The sequence below is a fragment of the Choloepus didactylus genome, chromosome 3 (assembly GCF_015220235.1).
Source record: "Choloepus didactylus isolate mChoDid1 chromosome 3, mChoDid1.pri, whole genome shotgun sequence".
In the NCBI taxonomy this organism is placed as follows: domain Eukaryota; kingdom Metazoa; phylum Chordata; class Mammalia; order Pilosa; family Megalonychidae; genus Choloepus; species Choloepus didactylus.
In genome coordinates, this window is record NC_051309.1 from 141,556,537 (window position 1) to 141,579,860 (window position 23,324).

The 23,324-nt window shown below is 38.9% G+C and overlaps 1 protein-coding gene across 8 annotated transcripts in view; it reads left to right on the forward strand.

Annotated features, from left to right (window-relative positions):
* C3H4orf33 (chromosome 3 C4orf33 homolog) overlaps positions 1 to 23,324 on the forward strand; it is a 245,173-nt gene that overhangs the window by 44,861 nt on the left and 176,988 nt on the right. For 6 of the 8 annotated variants that reach the window (XM_037830659.1, XM_037830661.1, XM_037830660.1 and 3 more), the window contains exon 7: positions 112 to 258. In XM_037830659.1, coding sequence (XP_037686587.1) covers positions 112 to 132 — 21 coding nt within the window. In that variant the 3' untranslated portion in view covers positions 133 to 258. Of the gene's footprint in view, positions 1 to 111; positions 259 to 23,324 lie in introns of those variants that run through there. The other 2 variants (XM_037830663.1, XM_037830662.1) reach the window with 1 other exon arrangement.

The window sequence follows — 23,324 nt, forward strand, 5'->3', positions numbered from 1 at the left end:
TGCCACAAGAAATTTTTCCAAAAATTTTGGGTTATCTGAAGCAAACAAACAAATATACTTGATTTTTTCCCTTCTTCCCCTTCTTCCTCTTTTTCTTCTCTTGAAATGTAGGTTTCTGGGGACAGAAGATAATGAATACAATTAATCTGATGTTTTCAAAAGAAAAACAAAAAGTAACTCGCAATTATAGTAAACCCTCAGCACTCCTACACGTGACTCCAAGCCCAAGGGTGATCTCCTCTTTCACATTCAAGTTGCGTGAGTATTTTAGATATTGCTTTACCAGAACACTTACTCCTCTGTGTATTGGAAAGCTTTTTCAGTCACCTCACATCTTCTTGGCCTAACTTTTTTGTCTGTAAAATTTTATTGAGATATATTCACATACCATATAGTCCACCCAAAATATATCCTCACTGCCTTACAGTGTTATCACCTAGTTGTGCAATCATCATCACATTTAGTTTTTAACCATTTTCATTGCTCTAAGAAGAACAATAAGAGACATAAAAAAAGAAAACCCAAAACACCTCATACCTGTTATCCCCCCCATTACTGACCCTTTGTGTTGGTATGGTACACTTGGTACTATTGATGAAAGGATGTTAAGATATTACTGTTACCTGTTAACTATAGTCCATAGCTTTCAATAGGTACTTTTCCCCATATACCAATTTATTACTAACTTGTCTGTACTTTTGTGTCTGACTTATTTCAGTCAGCACTATGTCCTCAAGGTTCATCCACATTGTCACATGCTTCAGGAATTCATTCCTTCTTATTGCTGAATAATAGTATATCGTATGTAATCCCACATTTGTTTATCCGTTTATGGTAGATGGACACTTGGATTGTTTCCATCTTTTCACAATTGTGAATAATGCCGCTGTGAACATCATTGCACAAATGTCTGTTCATGTCCCTGCTTTCAGTTCTTCTGGGTATACACCAAGAAGTGGAATTGCTGGGATGTAGGGTGTATTAGTTAGGGTTCTCTAGGGAAACAGAATCAATGAGAGATATCTATAAATATAAGATTTATAAAAGTGTCTCACACAACTGTGGGTAAGCGTGAGTCCAAATTCCGTAGGGCAGGCAGCAAACTGGCAACTGCAATGAAGATGTTCGATGAACTCCTCAGGAAATGAACTGGCAACTTTGACGAACTCCTCAGGAAATGCTTCGATGGTCAGCCGAAGAAGTAGTGAAGGTCCTCTATCTGTCTCACTTAAAAGTCTTCAACTGATTGGATTAAGCCCGGCTGACTGCATTCTCTAATTGTGGAAGATACACCCTTCATTGATGCCATCAGTCACAGCTGCAGCCAATTGACTTACGATTTAATAAACCAGCTTGTTGGTTTATTAACCAGCCACAAACTTCCTTGCAGCATCAGTTAGGCAAGTGCTTGCTTGACCAGATAGCTGTGTAGCATCACCTGGCCAAGTTGATACATGAACCTAACCATCACAGACCACCCCTTGTCAACTTGGCAGTTATACATATCACGTAAAACCATACTTTATGTCTAAGTAGAGTACAATAATAGACATATATTTTGCCTAACAATATTCTGCTATGCAGTGTACAACCAGAAATGCACTTAATCTCTCCAGAATAGGGTGCATGTCCTTGGGTGATGCTAACTCTTAAAACTGATTTCCTTTAGCTTAAATACCACAAAATGAACAATACAGCTTATGTCATATGATAAGGGGATAAGACAGAGAAGAAAGCAAAACTGTTTCTTTACAGACGAATACAAACATAACAAAACAAAGAGGAAATATTCATGCTATCATGTCGTTTCTGTAACTGGTCATGTGGCTGTAGTTCCTATTTATCACTACCTTTTTCCACTACCCATTCCATGTTCCCTTTACCCTCAGCAAGCACTTCAGCTGGCCATGGTTCTTTGCCTGGTGGGGTGACCCAAACCTTCATTCCTGAAATTTCTTGGCCATTGATAGTCCTGCCTGGATTGGATTGTTGCAGTTTTTCATTGAGTTTAATCACAGGGCATGGTAGTACTGAGACACCCTAGGGGATCTCTTGTATTCCAGGAAAACTGTTCTTTACTTCCACTGTGTAGGTTGCAGTGCTGTTTCCCCTTGATAGGATCAATCACCCCAGCCAGTACAGTAATCTCCTTCCTTGCCTTTTGATTCAGAGGCATAAGAAGCCCAGAGTGGCCAGGTGGCAGTCTTAACTTCCAGTTGAATGGGATTATTGTGTTTCCTGGTGGAAGCACTCCTCCTTTTGGAACAAAGACTTGTAGGCCAGCAGAGCTTAAGCTTGCAGGGACAGGAAGCAAAAATTTATCTAGTGGATCACTAGGAGTGATGGTGAGTGGTGCCACTCCTGATTCTACCCCTTGATACCTGGACCCATGAATCCTGGCTATGTGAGAAATGGCACCATGGAGTAGACACTGATTGAGAGCACACACGGCCTCCTGGAGAACACTGCCCCAGCCTGCAAGGTATTGCCACCTAGTTGGCACCATAATTGAGTCTTCAACAGGCCATTCCACCTGCCTCTGGATGATGGAGAATATAGTAAGACCAGAAAATCCCATGAGCATGTGCCCATTCCCTTACTTCATTTGCTGTGAAGTGGGTTCCTTGGTCAGAAGCAATGCTGTATGAAATACCATGATGGTGGATAAGGCATTTTGTAAGTCCATGGATGGTAGTTTTGGCAGAAGCATTTCATGCAGGGAAGGCAAACCCATATCCAGAGTATGTGTCTATTCCAGTAAGAACAAATCACTGCCCCTTCCATGATGGAAGTGGTCTAATATAATCAACCTGCCACCAAGTAGCTGATCACCTCTGGGAATGGTGCCATATTGGATACTGAGTGTGGGTCTCTTCTGCTGGCAGATTGGGCACTCAGCAGTGGCTGTGGCCAGGTCAGCCTTGGCAAGAGGAAGCCCATGTTGCTGAACCCATGCATAATCTCCATCCCTGCCACCATGACCACTTTGTTCATGAGCCCATTGGGAAATTACAGGAGTGGCTGGGGAAAGAGGATGATTGGGATCCACCAAACGGGTCATTTTATCCACTTGGTTATAACATCGTCTTCTGCTGAAGTCACCCACTGGTGGGCATTCACAAGGGACACAAATATCTTCATGTTTTTTGCTCACTCAGAAAGATCTATCCACATACCTCTTCCCCAGACTTCTTTGTCACCAGTCTTCCAATCATGTTCCTTCCAAGTCCCTGACCATCCAGCCAAACCGTTAGCAACAGCCCATGAATCAGTATACAAATGTACCTCTGGCCAGTTCTCCTTCTAAGCAAAGTGAACAACCAGGTGTGCTGCTCGAAGTTCTCCCACTGGGAGGATTTCCCCTCACCACTGTCCTTCAGGGACATCTCAGAGAAGGGCGGCAGTGCTGCCCCTGTCCACTTTTGGGTAGTGCCTGCATATTGTGCAGAATCATCTGTAAACCAGGCCCGAGTTTTCTCTTCCTCAATCAAATGATTGTAAGTAACTCTCCAAGAGGCCATAGCTCTGGGCTGGGAAAGAAAAGGTAAGATGGAAGAAGTGGGGGCCGTGGACATTTGGGCCACTTCCTCATGTAACTTACTTGTGCTTTCAGGACCCGCTGGAACTCTATCTCCATTCCCATTTTATGATGGAGTGCTGCTGTGCATGCCCAGCTTTATGGCTTGGCAGGTCAAACAATACCCACCTCATGATAGGTTACTCAGGTCTCATGGTAACTTGGTGGCCCATGGTTAAGCATTATGTCTCTACTAAGGCCCAGTAACAGGCCATCAGCTGTTTCTCAAATGTAGAGTAGTTATCTGCAGAGAATGGTAAAGCTTTATTCCAAAATCCTAAGGGCCTGTGTTGTGATTCTCCTATGGGAGCCTGCCAAAGGCTCCAAAGAGCATCTCTATTTGCCACTGACACTTCCAGCACCATTGGTCAGCTGGATCATATGGTCCAAGTGGCAGAGCAGCTTGCACAGCAGCCTGGACCTGTCTCAGTTTCATCTTTTTCTGGTCCTGACTCAAAACTAGAAGCTTTTCTGGTCACTTGGTAAATGGGCCGGGATAGCACACCCAAATGACGAATATGTTGTCTCCAAAATCCAAAGAGGCCAACTAAACATTGTGCCTCTTTTTTGGTCATAGGAGGGGCCAGATGCAACAGCTTATCCTTCACCTTAGAAGGGATATCTCAACAGGCCCCACACCACTGGACACCTAGAAATTTTACTGAGGTGGAAGGCCCCCGTATTTTTGTTGGATTTATCTCCCATCCTCTGTCACGCAAATACCTTACCAACAAATCTAGAGTACTTGCTACTTCTTGCTCTGTAGGTCCAATCAACATGATATCATCAATATAATGGAGCAGTGTGATGTCTTGTGGAGGGAGAAAAAAATCAAGACCCTTGTGGACAATATTATGACTTAGGGCTGGAGAGTTGATATAACCCTGAGGTAGCACAGTGAATGTAAACTGCTGGCCTTGCCAGCTGAATGCAAACTGTTTCTGGTGGTCCTTACTAACAGCTATTGAGAAAAAAGCATTTGCCAGATCAATAGCTGCATACCAGGTACCAGGGGATGTGTTGATTTGCTCAAGCAGTGATACCACATCTGGAACAGCAGTTGGAAAATTCGAGTCACTACCTGGTTAAGTGTACAATAATCCACTGTCATCCTCCAAGACCCATCTGTTTTCTACACAGGCCAAATAGAGTTGAATGGGGATGTAGTGGGAATCACCACCTCTGCATCCTTCAAGTCCTTAAGAGTGGCATTAATCTTTGCAATCCCTCCAGGAATCCATATTTATTGCCTCTGGTTTACTATTTTGCTAGGCAGGGGCAGTTCTAATGGCTTCCACTTGGCCTTTCCTATATTAGCCCTCACTCCATGCTTCAGGGAACCAGTGTGAGGATTCTACCAGTTACAGAGTATTTCTATTCCAATTATACATTCTGGCACTGGGGAAATAACCATAGAATGGGTCCAGGGACTCACTGGGCCCACTTTGAGATGGATCTGAGCTAAAACTCCATTGATCACCTGACTTTCATAAGCCCCAACTCTGACTGGTGGGCCAGAGTGATGTTTTGGGTCTCCTGGAATTAATGTTACTTCTGAACCAGTGTCTAGTAATCCACAAAATATCTGATCATTTCCTTTTCCCCAGTGCACAGTTACCCTGGTAAAAGACTGTAGGTCCCCCTGGGGAAGGCTGGGAGGAAGATTAACAGTATAAATTTTTGGCAGTGTAACAAGGTCCTTCCCCAAGGGTACCCAGCCTTCCCTTCATTCAAGGGTCTCTGGATCTGTAAACTCTCTCAAGTCTGGGAATTGATTAAGGGGCCTTGACTCTCTGTTTTTGTAATTCAAGGGAGACTTTTGTTCACTTGACCTAGAATTCTTCAGCTTATATAGTTCAAACAAGAATTTAGTTGATTGCCCATCTATTTTACTACTTGGTACTCCATGATCTACTAGCCAATGCCATAAGTCTCTGTGAGTCAGATTATTTTGATTACTGCTTTGAGCCTGTTTTCCATTATGGTAGCCATGCCCACCTTGTCTGCAGTGATTAACTGCAGACACTTGGCTTCTGCTGACTCAGGATCTGATTATCCCCATTGTGTTTAAAGATTCCAGCTCAGCAGCAGCAGTTCCTACAGTAATATCTGACTTACAGAGAAGGGTGACTACAGAGCTGTTCAGCAATGATGGAGCTAGTATCAGAAATTTATTCCTCACAGTCTTGGTAAAAGGTGTGTCCCCTGGACATTCCAGGGGTGTGTGAGCAGGCCTTCCATGATAAATCCACTGTAACATTCCAATCTTTCTAAGCATTTGAATCCCTTCCTCTACATTATACCAAGGCAGTTCTGGCATTTCAACCACTGGTAATGCCGGCCACCTTTTGATCCATGTTTCACCCAGCCACCCAAGCAAATTGTTAATGCCCTTTCTAACCCCTTGAGCTACAACATTGAATGCAGAATCTCTTCTTAGTGGGCCCATATCAGTAAATTCAGCCTGATCCAACCCTATATTCCTTCTACCATTATCCCAAACCCTTAATATCCATTCCCACACATATTCCCCTGGTTTCTGTCTGTATATGTTGGAAAACTCATACAGTTCTTTTGGAGTATAGCGTACTTCCTCATTGGTCACACTTTGTACCTTACCCTTTGGGGCCTGTTGGGACTTCAGTCTAGTTATAGGTCTTGAAGCAAAGACTGGTGATGGGGGTAGGTAATAAAATGAATTAGAGTATACCTCAAGCCATTTACCTCAGGACATTCTGTTGCGTTTTCATCTCATAAAATGGGATTAATCTCTCCAGAGGAGTGAGGGCTGTTTCCTCAGGGGAGCTGATTACAGGATCAGCAGACACTGAAGGGTTAATCTCTTTAGGTGAAAGTTAGATGGCAGGCTCCCTAGGGCAGACTGGAGGTTGGGAAGCTGTTTCCTCAGGGCAGACTGGAGGTGGGGGGGCTGCTTCCTCAGGATAGTCCATTACATGTAAATCTAACAATGACTCAGCAGAATCCGGGGTTCCAATTTCCTCACTGCCTTTATTATCAATTGATATGTCCCCATCCCAAGTTTCAGGATCCCATTCTTTTTCAGTTAATGCCTTTACTTTAACAGCAGACACCCTGAGAAGTTGAGATTTTAGTTTACATTTTAAATCTGCTACTCACACAATGAGAGTCTGCATCAGGTTTTCAGAAATCTCAAGTCTGCAGCAAGGAAATAAGATTTTCTTTCAGGGCACACATAGAACCTTTACATCTGTCATACAGTGCTTAAGTTTTAAATTTGAAGCCTTTAGCTCATCCCTTTCCCTTATAACTTTATCCAACATATCTAAGAGCAGCCAGCCAACATCATTTTACCTCTTAATTCTGCAAAACTCTGTGAAGGTGTTGAAAACACTGTCACTCAGAGCCTCACCTCATACAAGCGTGTGATTAGGAGAATCAAATGGTGCTGTTTTGTGTATCTCCATTGCCAACTCACACCATGTACTGTCAGTGCCATCTTGATTATTGGAAATGGAGTCATTAGTGCCTTTGAATCTAATCAGAGTAAAAAACAAATTGTAAAAGCCCATTTTAAGATTCTATTTCTCAGGAACCACTCCTGGTACCAAATTGTATTAGTTAGGGTTCTCTGGGGAAACAGAATTAATGAGAGATATATATAAATAAAAGATTTATAAAAGTGTCTCATGCAACTGTGGGTAAGCATCAGTCCAAATTCCTTAGGGCAGGTAGCAAACTGTCTACTCCAATGAAGATGTTCAATGAACTCCTCAGGAAACGAACTGGCAACTTCTATGAACTCCTCAGGAAACATTTCACTGGTCAGCTGAAGAAGAAGTGAAGGTCTTCTATCTGCCTCACTTAAAAGTCTGCAACTGATTGGATTAAGCCCAGCTGACTGCATTCTCTCATTGTGGAAGACACGCCCTTCAGTGAGTCATCAGTCACAGCTGCAGCCACTTATGATTTAATAAACCAGCTTGTTGGTTTATTAACCAGCCACAAACATCATTGCAGCAACAGTTAGGCTAGTGCTTGCTTGACCAGACAGCTGGGTAAGTTGTCACCTGGCCAAGTTGACACATGAACCTAACCACATAGGGTAACTCGATATTTAGTTTTCTGAGGAACTGCCAAACTGTCCTCCACAGTGGCTGTACCATTTTACATTCCCATCAGCAATGAATAAATGTTCTCCACATCCTCTCCAACACTGTAGTTTCCTGTTTGTTTAATAGCAGCCATTTTATTAGGTGTGAGATGATATCTCATTTTGGTTTTGATTTGCCTTTCCCTACTAGCTAATGAAGATGAACATGTTTTCATGTGCTTTTTAGCCCTTTGTGTTTTCTCTGTAGAGAAATATCTATTCATGTCTTTTTCCCATTTTATAATTTTTTTTTGTCTTTTTATTGTTGTGTTGTAGGACTTCTTTATATATATTGGATATCGAACCCTTATCAGATATGTTTCCAAATAGTTTCTCCCATTGAGTTGGTTGCTTTCTCACCCTTTCACAAAATCCTTTGAGGCCCAGAAGTATTCAATCTTGAGGAGTTCCATTTATTTTTTCTTTTGTTGCTTGTGCTTTGGGTGTAAGATCTAAGAAGCTACCTCCTATCACTAGCTTCCTGAAAATGTTTCCTGTATTTTCTTCTAGGAGTTTATGGTACTGGGTCTTATATTTAGGTCTTTGATCCACTTTGAGTTAATTTTTGTGTAGGGTGTGAGGTAGGGGTCCTTTTTCATTCCTTTGGATATGAATATCCAGTTCTCCCAGCACCATTTATTGAAGAGACTGTTCTTTCCCAGTTCATTGGATTTTAGGGCATTGCCAAAAATTTATTAAACTTAGGTCTGAGGATCTATTTCTGAACTCTAAATTTGATTCCATTGATCAATATGTTTATCTTTAGGCCAGGACCATGTTTTGACCACTATGGCTTTATAATAAACTTTAAGATCAGGAAGTGTGGGTCCTCCCACTTCATTCTTATTCAGGTTATTTTTGGCTATTTGAGGTCCCTTTCCCTTACAAATAAATTTGATAACTAACTTCTCCAACTCTGCAAACTAGGTTATTGGAATTTTGATTGGTATTGCCTTGAATTGGTAGATCAGTTTGGGCAGAATTGACATCTTAATGACATTTAGCCTTCCTATCCATGAATACGGAATGTCTTTCCACCTATATGTCTTCTTTGATTTCTTTTAGCAATGTTTTGTGTTTTTTTTATGTACAGATCCTTTACCTCCTTAGTTAAGTTTATTCCTAGATACTTGATTCAGTCTCTATTGTGAATGGAATTTTTTTTTTCTTAATTGCCTCCTTGAATAGCTCATTATTAGTGTCTAGAAGCACTATGGATTTTTGCATGTTTATCTTTTATCCCCCTACCTTGCTGAACTCGTTTATTAGCTCAAGTAGCTTTGTCATAGTTTTATCAGGATTTTCCAAATATAGGATCATGTCATCTGCAAACAATGAGAATTTTACTTCTTCCTTTCCAATTTGGGTGCCTTTTATTTCTTTTTCTTGCCTAATTGCTCTAGCTAGAACTTGTAGCATAATGTTGAATAATAATGGTGACAATGGGCATCCTTGTCTCATTCCTGATCTTAGAAGGAAGGCTTTCAGTCTCTCACAATTAAGTATGATGTTAGCTTTGTGTTTTTCATATATGCCATTTATAATATTGAGGAAGTTTCTCTTGATCACTACTTTTGAAGTGTTTTTATCAAGAAAGGATGCTGAATTTTGTTGAATGCCTTTTTAGTGTCAATCAAGATCATGCGATTTACCCCTTTTGATTTGTTAATGTGTTGTATTACATTAATTGGTTTTTCTGTGTTGAACCACCCTTACTTACCTGGAATAAAACCTACTTGGTCCTGGTGTATAAATCTTTTCATGTGCTGTTGGATTCTATTTGCATGTATTTTGTTGGGCTTTTTTGCATCTATATTCACTAGAGATATTGGTCTGTAGTTTTCCTTTCTTGTAGTATCTTGATCAGGTTTTGGTATTCGCTTCATAGAATGAGTTAGGTAGTGTTCCCTTTTCTTCAATGTTTTGGAAAATTTTGAGCAGTAATGGTGTCAGTTCTTTGAATGTTTGGTAAAATTCCCCTGTGAAGCCATTTAGTCTGGGCTTTTCTTTGTAGGAAGCTTTTAATGACTGATTCAATCTCTTTACTTGTGATTGGTTTGTTGAGGTCTTCTATTTCTATTTAGGTCAGTATAAGTTGTTTGCATGTTTCTGAGAATTTGTCCATTTCATCCAAGTTGTCTAGTTTATTGGCATACGGTTGTTTATAGTATCCTGTTATCCACCTTTATCAGAGTTTCCAACATGTGGCCTACCCTACAGAGTTCTGACTTACCAGCTCCCATGGTCATATGAGTCAATTCTTTATAATAAATCTTATATATATACATGTGTGTGTATGTATGTATGCATATTTATCTATATCTATTTACCTCTTTTTGTATGTGTATGTCTGTCTACTGTCTATTCTCTCTCTCTCTCTCTCTCTCTCTCTCTCTCTCTCTCTCTCACTCTCTCTCTCTCTCTCTCTCTCTCTCTCTCTCTCTCTCTCTCTCACTCTCTCTCTCTCTCTCTCTCTCCCTCTCCTCTCATTGGTCCTGTTTCTCTGGAGAACCCTAACAAATGTAATTACTCATCTACAAAATTGAGATATTGAATCAAAATCTCTTCCTTCTTGATTCTGTACTTATAAATAACATGGGGAAAAAAAAGAGATTTACTAACCCTTCACTCTTATGTGGTACACCCACAGAGAGGATAAGCATTCAAACCACTTTTTATTCCTAAGCCACTTGCTAAGAGAAACATATTCACTTTTTTTCCAGCCCCTCCAGGGCAATCATGTATTGCAGCAAAGACGTACATGCAAATTGCCTTTGGTGTCCTTTGGTGGTGCCCTCTTGGCCAATATCAATGCAACACTCTTAGGATTTATCATGATTAGGTAATGAATCATAGTGTAGAAGACTGTTGGAGAGGAAGAGAACCCCCTTGAATAACTTGCAATAAGTATAATGGCCTTTTATTTCTACATATCAGATACTGCTGAATTTAGCAGTAATTTATTCTAAATGATCCCCTTATTGTCATCCTGTACAGAAAACCTAAAGATTATGAATGGATCTGCTTCCCTGTCCTTAATATTTTACTTTTTGCAACAATGACAGTGCAACTTTTTTCTCTTGAGAGGACTGTCTTCCTTCAAAAATAATGGAGTAGAGTCATTTTTTATTAGTGATTTTCAAACTGTAATTTACAAACCCATTAGTGAGTGAATTATGGAAGTTATATAGTATGTTGGAATCAGCAATTAATAACAGACTTGAAAATATCAGCTCATCAAGGGTAAGTATTGTTTTAACAGTTTTGTTCTTACTTTGGATCTTGTCACAAAAATTCAAAATCCATCAATTAAGACTATTTACAGAAAACAAGCTTTAAACACTTTTGTTTTTCTTCATAATGCTATCTTTTGGATAATTAGCTAATATGCTAGTGGCTGGAGAAGACTTGGAGGGGTAACTGACTCCTTAATGTGTCTCTAATGCAGCTTTAAGACTAAGGAAGAGAAAAATCTGGCCTTTTCCTCTCCTCTTCACTTTTATTTTATTTCTAAATTAAGAATAAAACAGATTTTATGTAGAGAGATATGACTTGCATATAAAAAGCCTCACATTTTAAACCAATTCTTGGAAGAGGACCCTTTTCACAGTATGTAACCCCTTCCCTAATGTAATTAGGGTGCTACTGGTTATAAGTAAAAGTAAACTCAACGCAAACCAACTTAAACAATAAAATGAGGTATGGTGGACTTCTGGAAGAGCTTGATCCAGGGATTGATGATCTCATTGTGTCATCAGATCTCTGGCTACATTCATACCTGACTTACTTGCTGTCCCATCTTCTGAGTCATCTTCATCCATGTGGACAAATAGAAAACAACTTCCCTTCATGTATACAAATGACTTTAGCTGTTCCAGTTTACAATTACAATTACAAACCACAGAATCCAGCACCATTCTAGATATTGTCTCCGTGTTTTAAAAATCTTTGCCCTATAGAGTTTTCTGCAGACTGAATTTTGATAATTGCATTCCCATGCTTTCAGATGTTCATCTATTTGCTGTGTTTCCTGTGAATTCGATGTAGAAGTTTGATCACATTCAGTTTCAGTTTTTGGTAAGAATGTTTGCTAGGTAGTATTGTGTTCTATCAGGAACATGTAACATCTGGTTGTCTCCCTTTTTGTGGTGTTAGGAGCCATTGATGAGCATTGCCTTCATCCATGAATTCACTGGAGTTTGCAAAATGTTGGTATTCTAATTTTGTCATTACCTCTCTATTTCTTAACTAGGATAATTCTGTAAATAAAAACTTTCCTGACTCAACAATTTGGATAACATGAAGCACTGATTTTAAAGGAAAGGCAGGGCAAATATTTGGTTCCTTCTTTTTATTTAAAAAAATAAATAATTTTTATATTTTAAGTAAAGTAATTTTTATTTAAGAATATTGGTTCTCTAAAGGTCTCCAAAGATGACCAAATAGATTTTTTAAAGTATCTTTTTGAACTTATGGTTTTAAAAATACTTGATTTGTATCAATTCATTGCATTTTTCTTACTGATGCTCAAAGTGGTTCATCTTTGGCCCATGGAGTCTCCTTAAATTGGCTCCTTAGTCTTTTTGACATAAGCCTAGTAGCCTTTAATAACTAATTTGCTATAAAAAGATGTTCCAAGCTCATCTTGTACATTGCTTGCTATAGACATAAAGCTAGTCAGTTCTTTAGTAAATCTTTGTTGGCCTTAGTGGCAAATGATATTTAGAAACCACTATTTTTACATTAGGAGTGCTCATTGCTAATGGGTTGAGCATTTTTTCTAGGTCTTTTACAGAGAAAAGCTACCATGATTTCATTTTGATACTTCCTATTTAACATCATTCATCTTACATCTGTTTCCTTTCTGATACATCTTACATCTGTTTGAAAATTATTGAAATGAATCATTTTCAATGATTTCAACATAATTTCTCATTTTCTTTACCTGCAAAAGACGTACAACAGACAATAAAATAACAGCACTATTACCAACAATATGATATTAGAAAAGAGTTTAAAGCATATATTATTTTTATTTTGCAACTTTTTTTGAATTTAGGGTATATCCCACCAAGTATATATAGCTAAATTGCTATTTTACAGACATTTGAAAATAATTTGTTTGTGTGTTATACCACTATACTCAATACAGAATAATTAGGTTTATTGGTTTCATTCCCCTTTCAATTATTAGAAATTTTTAAAAACTTAAAATAATTTAAAATACCTGCAAGGTTCCAGATTAAATTCTATAAATCAAGGTATATTCAGAGAAGTCTGGCTTCCATTCTAGTTCTCTCTAACTCATTCCCTTCCTCCCCTATAGATAACGATTAAAAAATTATAGTTCATGCTTCCATTTTTTAATATAGGCAAATATGTATAAATAGCCTTATCCTCTTCTTCCTTCTTCAATATAGATTAGCATTTATGAGCTAACAAAGATTGGATGGTCAAATTAGAAGTATATTAGTAAGGGAGCTTACCCTGTATCAAGGCTTACTAATAATTTTAAGGTTATAAACCACCAAAAGTTTCAGGCAAAGGAGGAAGAGGTCTGGTCCATACTGTGTGACTACCTTGGTCCTTCGTTTTGGCCATGGGCATCCTCTCTAGCACAGAGTAATAAATAAGGTTTTTAAATGAGGTTTGTGGATGACCTCATACAGTGGGGGATGTTTAGGTTATGAAATGTCTACATTTTATACCCAGATTGTTACAGGTCTTATGTGACATTTTCCCAGGAGTCAGGCCTTATAAATCCATCCATTTTAGGGACAATCCTGCTAAGAGTGATCTGCAGATAAGAACACTCTTGCTAGCAAATATCTTTATCCTAAAGAAGTCAGTATCTGCATGTTTACAGGAAGATTACACTGGGACGCCTGCCTTTTATCTTTCCCAGAAAGTGTTCCCCTTCACAGGCCAGCAGCTTTAATTCCTTTATCCCAGACTGCATTCTGACCTCAGTCAATATCTCTTTGCCACAATTTTCTCAGGTATCTTTTCATTATTTGCCTTTAATGGTTTCTGTGATATTTTAATATAAAAGAATAAGCCTATAAACTCTGATGACTACCAGGATTTGAACCAATTTAATGGGGAGTGAGAATTCCCTCTACAAAGCATCTTAACAATGACTATACTGCTTCACAGGTCTTCTGATATTCTTTTATCAACTCAGTTCTTCTTTTTTTCTCCTTTACCCACAGTTATTTGAAACTCTTTATAATGTGTTGATGTAGGCATTTAATTTGAGTGCATAATTTTTCTAAGACCAAATTCATTTCCTTTTCTCGTCAGTCAGTTTTAATAGGTCTGACATCAATTAGGAGCTATAAATCAGCTTCCTGAAATATTCTGTTACCTTGGGAATCATTATTTACATATCTTGTTTTTATTTAATTATAAAATAAATTAAAAAATTCTTTTTTCTACCATATAGCTGTTGAAGAGAGATTAATGTTTGACATACCTTACATTAGTTTATATTATAGAGTCATTCCATCCCTTCCTATCAGAAGTAAACTCTTCCCACTTACTACTCATTCCTAATCATCAGGGTGGTGACTAAATTGTTCAATAAATTCTGGATTCCATTTGGCTTATTCCAGCTATTAAAGTACAGGTTTTTACAGGTGTCATTATGTAACATCTACCCCCTATAGAGAAGACATGGTGTTGTTCCTTTATCTGAACCTACACACCTGCTGGTTTCAAGAACTAGCTAGATCAGAAATCTGATTAAATTATCTGTTTTAGTAATCCAATCCACTATCTGAGCTGGGAACTGTTTTTTGTTTTTTTGTTCTTGTTTTTGTTTTTGTTTTGGTGAGCATCCACATGACCCACTTCAATTATTCTAAATTCCCATAGAGATTTCTATAATTGAATGCCACCTATAGGGGTATTCTTCATTGTTAGTCATCTCGGACCCATTTACCATTGGCTACAGCCCAAAGTCTGTACAGTAAATATCCAAATGCTCTTTTGAGATCAGGAGCCTAATTCTTCTCCCACTACTAAATAAGCAGCTCTCAATTCTACCAGATTTGCAGACTTGCCTGCTCCATCTTTCCACAGGGCTTTGTCTATCAGCAAGGTGTATAACTGCCAATTTCCAATAAGTAATGTGATCTTCAAGGTAGCAACTTCTATCAGTGAACCAAGCAGCTGCTTAGTCTTGGCTGGGCTTGGACCACAGAGCCAGCCATGTGGGGAAGAGAGATCCTCAAATGACTCATTAGCTCCATGGGCTACTTGCTTGTGTATGCACAACACTCCTCTTGAACTTCAATATAGCATTTCTCTTGATCAGCGAGTGACCTTTGCTGTGCTCTGCTGTGGTACCCTACTCAATGTCTCTCCAACATCATGCAAGACATGAAGAGTTTAGTCTCAGAATTATTTGATGCCTTTCTGTGGTAGGGTTAGTTTTGCCCAACTCCCAGTAACAGTCTAGAAATTGTCTTTCCAAAGGACTATAATTAGCAGCTACTGAGTTAGTTTTCAAGTTCAAGACCCAAGAGTTCTTTGTTGAGCAGCCCTATTTGATTTCCCCCAAAGGCTTCAGTCTGCACATGCTCTAGAAGCAGATATTCTAGTATAATCTGAGTAGTTGAATAACATGTCTTAGTGGATTTCCCTGGGTCATCACCTGCTGAAAATCTTTTTTTTTTTTTTTCCCGATACATAAACATTTATTTAGGGCTTACTTACAAGGTGAGAAGTCATGGAGAGATCATGATGACTCTTTCAGGCTGGGCGGGCATCACATTCACAGGGAAGTTGACTGCACAATTCTGCAAGTCTTTTAATGCTTATTTCTCCTGAGGACCTCCACTTGAAATAAAGTTTATTTTTGAAAATTTTGTTATAAGGATTCTTAAAAGAAGAATATAATTTTGCCTAAATCCAAATAACCCTGCTATCTCTTAGCTTCTTGCTTGTTGGAAGGATCTGTAAGAAACAATATCTTATTTCTCACAGTTTGAGGAATGGCTCTGGTTGCTCCCAGGAGTTTCTCACATTGTTTTGGACTAGAATTGAGCTGGATTTATCAACCACTCTCTATTTTTCATAAAGGTGATTATGGTTCTTAATTCCTCTTGAACTTCTTCTTTGGAGGAGGTAATTAGCATGATTGCATCAATGCATTGTACTAACTTGCTCTTAATGGTCATTAAGTCCAAGTCCTGTCTCACTAAATTATAATAATATGCCAGGAAATTCAAATACCCCTATGGCAATACAGTAAATGTATACTGATTTTCATTCCATAAAAATGCAAGGTGTACCTGGCTGGATTCTCAAATTGGGATTGAAAAGAAGGTGTATGATGGCGTACCAAGCCCCCATAGCCTTTTACATGTCCTTTAGAGTCTTTACCTTATTTGTAGATCTGAAGCAATCAGAGGAACCACCTTGTTTGACACCTGACAGTATATTGTTTACCTTTAGGAAACGTCTGCCTTATATAGAATCTAGAAGGACTGTTAAAAAGGGAGTTATTGGGAATCAAAACTCCCACTCCAACAATTTCCTTAATTATAAAGTAATCTGTTGTTGCCCTCCTGGAATTCTATATTGCCTAATGTTTACTACTGAGGAGGTTTCAGGCAATTCCAAACTTTCCCATTCAGCATGGCCAATCAAAATCAAATGAAGAGAGGACTTGGCCAATATCTCCAGTGAAAAGTACAAAGGCAATATTTCCCTTGTTCCCAGCTACAGGACTTAACACCAAAGGAGGCTATATTTTAGTCAATGAATATCTCCATTTTATATGCAGATAATTGTGCTGTTTATGTGACATTTTCCAAGGAGCTAAGCTTTATAAATCCTCATCCAGGTTTTTTTAATCATAAGCAATCTTAAACCAACTGAACACATCCAGCTAAAAGCATTCTATAGACTCTTCTGCTATCAAACATTATTAGTTTGTTTGTCATAGGTGGTTTAAAAGAAGATTTGACTGGATCACCTTTGTTCTTTCCCATGACATCCCCAAGTAAAAGAAGAGATGGATTGCTGACATGCTACTTTCCCTTGGCTTCCCAAAGTCTTTTGTGTTTTTGCCAGTATATCTATATTCCTAGGAGTGGTGTTGCTGTATCAAAGGGTAAATGTATATGCAGTTTTACTAGATAGTACAAAATTACCCACCCTTGGGAAATTTGAATTGCTACCAGCAAAGTACAGCTATTCCTGTTTTCCCACAGCCTCTTGACAGTGCACATTATCACACTTTTGGGATTTTGTTAGTCTGATAAGTGAGAAATTATATCTTAGATAATTTGCATTTACTGTTTTATAAGCTTGTCAGGTGTCATCTTACTTATACTCTTAGAAGAATTTGACAATGTCAGTCATTTCCTTCTAGAAACATTTCCCTCACTTGGCTCATGGGTATTACTTTCTCAGTCCGTCTAATTCTTCTCAGCTAGATCCTTCTCTTTTCAAACTTGAAAAATGGAATTCTTGAAGGGTCAATCCTTAGACGTCTTCTTTTTATATATTCACTCATTCCGTACTGTGGTTTTAAATACAATGTATGTGCTAATTATTCCCAAATATATATCTTCATTCCCCTAAGGTCTATGGGAAGATACACTCTCCTTGATTATGTCACTAAGTTGTCTAATGAGCATCTTTTACTTACATGTCCAAATGAGCTGTATTCAGCCACTGCATCTGATCCTCCCACAGTCTTTCCTAGCTTAGTAAGTTGCAAGTCTTTCTGTAGCTCAGGACCAACATTTCTTTCACCCAACCCAAGTCTAATACACTGGCAAATCTCTTCATTTCCACTTTTGAAATATATCCAGAATATTATCGTTTCTTAACACCCCCCACTTCTACCACTCTATCCCAAACTTATCATTTTCCTTGAATTATTGCAACCCTGGAATATTGCAGTATTCTTTGAACTGGTCTCCCTGCTTCTTCCCTAGTCCTGCCCCTACCCCAGAAAGTCTATTCCCTACCTGGAAGCCAGAATCTACTTTTTAATAATCAACATTATTGGGATAAAATTTACATAAAATAAAATGTTCCCTTTTTAAATGTTCAGTTTGATTATTCTGAAATTTCCCTTGTTCCTGTCTGCAGTCAATCTTTGCTCCCACCCCCAGTACCAGGCAACAACTGATCTATTTTCTGTCCCTATAGTTTTGCCCTTTCTAGGAATCTCATATACGAGCAACCATCAAGTATGATTCCAGTTTTTTTATGTGTAACCAGCACAATTCTGCTACTAGCATAATGTTTTTGATGTTTACCTGTGTTGTTTCATTTATCAGTCGTTTGTTCCTTTTAATTGCTCTGTAGTATTCCATTGAATGGATATACCACTATTTATCAGTTCACCTGTTGATGGACATTTGGGTTGCTTCCAGTTTCTGACTATTATGGATAAAGGTGCTATGAACATTTACTTTCAAGTCTTTTTGTGAATATAAGTTTTCATTTTCTCTTTGGTAAATATCAAAGAGCAAAATTACTGAGCTATATGTCAATTATATGTTTAGCTTGCAAGAAAATGGCAAATTATTTTGCAAAATGGTTTTACCACTTTATAGTTCCAACAAATGTGACAGTTCTAGTTGATTGACATTTTCACCAAATTTTAGTACTATAGTCTTTAATTTTAAACCTTCAGCTGTGGGTGTGCTGGTTTCTCAATGTGTTTTTCATTTGCATTTCTCAGCTGACCAATGATTTTGAATATCTTTTTATGTACTTATTGGCCATTCATATATTTTCTTTTATGACATCTGTTCAAATCGTTTGCACATTTCTTGTTTATCTTCTTATAATTTAGTTGTTCATCAGATATATGTATGGAAAATATTTTCTCCCAGTGTTTAGTATGGCTTGCCTTTTCTTTTTCCATTAACATTTACTACAGAAAAAAATGCTTTTAAAAATGATGGTCACACTTGAAGAGCTAAGATGGTGGCATAGAGAGGAGTGGAAGACAGTGAGTCCCCCTGGAAAAATTCATAAACAACAGAAAAATTAGTAAATAAGCTGGAATAACTGCAGGGAGACAAACATGACTGTCCACTCATCATACACCAACCTGAATTGGGAGGAATGCCCAAGATGGAGCATAAAATCTGTTAAGCAAAAACTGCCGACCCACTCTGAGAGCCGAGAGCCCCTCCCTCACAGAAGGCTTGCAGTACTAGAGAGCAGCACTCTCTGAACAAGTGAGTGTACCTCAGCCCAGCTCCAACTGGGGTTTTAATGTTAACTGCTCAATACAGACAGTGAATCCCCAACAAGCAGACAGAGGCTTTTGGTGATGACTGACCTTGGGAGAGTCAGGGGATGTATGTCTCAGGATGGCGAGCCCAGAGGATCAGGTGCTATCTCTGGCCGACAGGTGAATCTGGGGGCTTTCTGTCCCTTTCTCTCTCTATCAACCTGGGTGGCTCAGTGGAGAAATCCTCAATCATTTTCAGCTCATAGTGCTTTGTAGTAGAGAAAGCCTCAGCCATTTTAAAATTGCAGCACCCTGACCCAGACAACAGTGGAGATAGCAGAGCCAGAGAGACAAAGAATCTATTTATATACAAATGATCTCTCTCTAGTGGGCACAGCTTCCCATGAGGAAAGAGGAGAAGCCCAGCTCTACTACCTGCCTTACATTCAGAACCAGACCCCAGATCCTGGGGGAGGAGAGCTGTGGGCCACACACCCTTACACCAGCCCATGACCTGACAGGTGCCACCTGCTGGGCAGAAAAGCACAGGGTGTGTCAATCCTCTAAGACACACCATCAGGGAAACTGGGCACTCAATATTTCCTCCTTCTGTGACCTGAGCTTGTTCTCATCTGGGAAAACCTAATTGGGGTGGCCTAGGAGGTCAGATGCCTAGACAACAGAAAATTACAACCTACACTAAGAAAAACGAAGTTATGGCCCAGTCAAAGAAACAAATTTACACTTCAACTGAGATACAGGAATTTAAACAACTAATGCTAAATCAATTAAAAAAGTTTAGAGACGATATGGCAAAAGAGATAAAGGCTATAAAGAAAACGCTGGGTGAACATAAGGCAGAAATCAAAAGTTCAAAAAAACAACTTGCAGAATCTATGGAAATGAAAGGCACAACACAAGAGATGAAAGACACAATGGCAACATACAACAGCAGATCATGAGAGGCAGAAGGAAACACTCAGGAACTGGAGAACAAGACACCTGAAAGCCTACATGCAAAGGAGCAGATGGAGAAAAGAATGGAAAAATATGAGCAACATCTCCAGGAACTTAAGGACAAAATGAAATACAAGAATGTACATATTATTGGTGTCCCAGAAGGAGAAGAGAAGGGAAAAGGGGCAGAAGCAATAATAGAGGAAATAATCAATGAAAATTTCCTATCTCTTATGAAAGACATAAAATTACAGATCCAAGAAGCGCACCATACTCCAAACAGAATAGATCTGAATAGGCCTACACCAAGACACTTAATAATCAGATTATCAAATGTCAAAGACAAAGAGAGACTCCTGAAAGCAGCAAGAGAAAAGTGATCCAGCACATACAAAGGAAGCTTAATAAGACTATGTGCAGATCTCTCAGCAGAAATCATGGAGGCAATAAGGAAGTGGTGTGATATATTTAAGATACTGAAAGAGAAAAACTGCCAACCAAGAAACCTATCCAGCAAAACTGTCCTTCAAATATGAGCGAGAGCTCAAAATATTTTCTGACAAACAGGCAATGAGAGACTTTGTGAACAAGACGCCCGCCCTATAGGAAATACTAAAGGGAGCACTAGAGAGTGATAGGAGAAGACAGGAGTGCATGGTTTGGAACACTGTTTTGGGAGATGGTAGCACAGCAATGTAAATACACTGAACAAAGATAACTATGAATATGGTTGAGAGAGGAAGGTTGGGAGCATGTTGGACACAAAAAGAAAGGAGGAAAGATAAAGACTGGGACTGTGTAACTTGTTGAAACCTAGAGTGTTCAACAATTATGATACAATGTACAAATATCTTCTTTCATGAGGGAGAACAAGCGAATGTCAACCTTGCAAGGTGTTAAAAATGGGGAGGCATTGGGGGAGGGATGCAATCAACATAAACTAGAGACTATAACCAACAGAACCATTGTATCATGCTTCCTTTAATGTAACAAAGGTGATATAGCAAGATGAATGCAGATAAGAGGGGGGATAGGGGAGGGGTGTGAGACACTTGACATTGGTGGTATTGTCTGACTCTTTATTCTACTTTAATCTAAGGTTATCTTTCCTTTTGCTGCTTCCTAGCTGTCATTTTTCTTCTTTTTTTTCTCTTTCTTTTTTCTTTTTCTTTTGCCTCTCTACCTTCTTTGACTCTTCTTCCTGCTTTGTGGAAGAAATGTAGATGTCCTTATATAGATAGTGGTGAGGGTGGTGGACACATAAATATGTGACTATACAGGGAACCACTGATTGTTTACTTAGGATGGAATGTATGGCATGTGAACAAAACCATCTTAAAAAAAATTGGTTGATGATGAAACCTTGAGGGCAATAAATAAGCCAGACACATAAGGACAGATATTGCAGGGTCTCACTGATAGGAACTATTTATAATATGTAAACTCATATACATGAAATATAAGTTACCAAGATATAGAATGAGTCTAAAGAATGGGGAGTGGTTGCTTTGTATGAGCAGAATGTCCAGCTAGGATGAACTTAAACATTTGGCAATGAACAGAGGTGTTAGTTGCACATTGTGAGAGTAACTAACAGTGCTGAATGGTGTGTGAGTGAGGTGGAAAGGGGAAGCTCAGAGTCATATATGTCACACAAAGGAAAGCTGGAGGTCAAGAGAATCCTATGGTGCGCAGTGTCCGTGATTAACTGTACAAATATTAGAAATCTCTTCCATGAATTGGAAAAAAATGTATGACAATACAACTATAAGTTAATAATAGAGGGGCATATAGGGAAAAAATATATACCTATTGCAAACTATATTATAGTTAGTAGTACTTCAACGTTCTTTCAGAAACAGTAACAAATGTACTATACCAATACTATGAGTCAACAATGGAGGGGGGTTGGTTAGGGATATGGGAGGATTTGTCTTTCCCTTCCTTTCCTTTTCTTTCTTTCTTTCTTTCTTTCTTTCTTTTTTTTTTTTTGCTTCTTCATCTTTATTTCTTGTCTGGAGTAATGAAAAGTTTCTAAAAATTGAACAAAACTTAAATGTGGTGATGGATGCACAGCTGTATGGGGGTACCAGGGGCAACTGATTGTACACTTTGGGTCTTTGGATAATTGTATGGTATGTGAACAATCTCAATAAAAATTAAAATAATAAAAAATAATGGCCAAAAGCTTTCCAAATTCAATTAAAACTGTGAATTTATAGGTCCAAGAAGATCAATTTCATCTGAGGTGGTGATCTCTGGGGCCAACCTGGGGGTGGCTATCCCTCTCACAGAGCAATCCATAAAGGATGGGGAATTTTGTTATGGGCCTTTAAATACCATTGGGCAGCGCTAGTCATGATATCTCTGTAGGTTTTGTAAAAATGATTGTGGTCATAGAGCTCCATGACTTTTAGGGGGTCGTCTGTGTGTTTGGCTGTGTGTTCCCATGTGGCCCCTGCAATTCCTCCACAGGAATGTGCCAACTGGGTGTTAAGTTTTGTAGACCGTCTTTGCAATTTTAGCTCTTGTCTTAGAATAGTATGTCTGACATGTTGGGGTAGAGAAAATTTGCCATGCATGTTTGATTTGATCATACTCATGAGGCCACTGGTTTTGTATAAGAATCTTGTTTAGGTTATGCCTGGATTGAGAATCATTTGTGCATTGATGCCAGTGGACCCATTTGATATATAGGTTGGAAAGCTGTGGTCATCAGCCATGCTCAGTGGCATTTGTGGTGCAGGTGGTTTGGGAGTGACAGCCAGCAATCTCCTCTGTCCCACTCCTAGATACAAGTTTAGGATTAGCCAAATACTGTTTGAGCATGTGTTTGTGAGGTCTTATGGGTCAGTAAATAAGCCTATGACCCATGCAGCCAGCAAGAATGTTAAAACTCAGAGCCAAGGTGAACATTGACATTGTGCCAGTCATTGAGGACTGGCTTCTGGGGCTGCTATTTGCCACATGACAGCCTAACCTGGTGTTTCTCCCTTGCTGAGAGTTAGCATACTGCTTTCTCTCAAGGAGTGCTCTGTTACATGTATGCCAGCTTGGGTGTTGTGCCTTTTGAGGGTAATGGGCACTCATACAGGATAAAAGGAGGTCATTTTTTTTTAACGTGACTACCATCCACCAGAGGTAGCTTTTCTTCACCTCTAAAGGTGAAAACTGTTCACTACTTGGTTTGGAAGCTTTAATCTCTAGTTTCTGGTGACTCCGGTAGTGAGTTCCTGGGAATTTCTGCTTTAGGCTCTGCAACACAAGAATCAGGAAGTTCAGAATAGATCACAAAGACTGGCTATGTTCTGGTTAGTGGGGAAGGATATCACTCTTTATTTTTCAGTTTCCTTACACAGGGTGGACAAATCTAAATTAGTGTCCCAATAGAGTAATTGGCCCAAACATGAATATATGAATGAATTAAAGCTTTTCCTTAATTATACAGA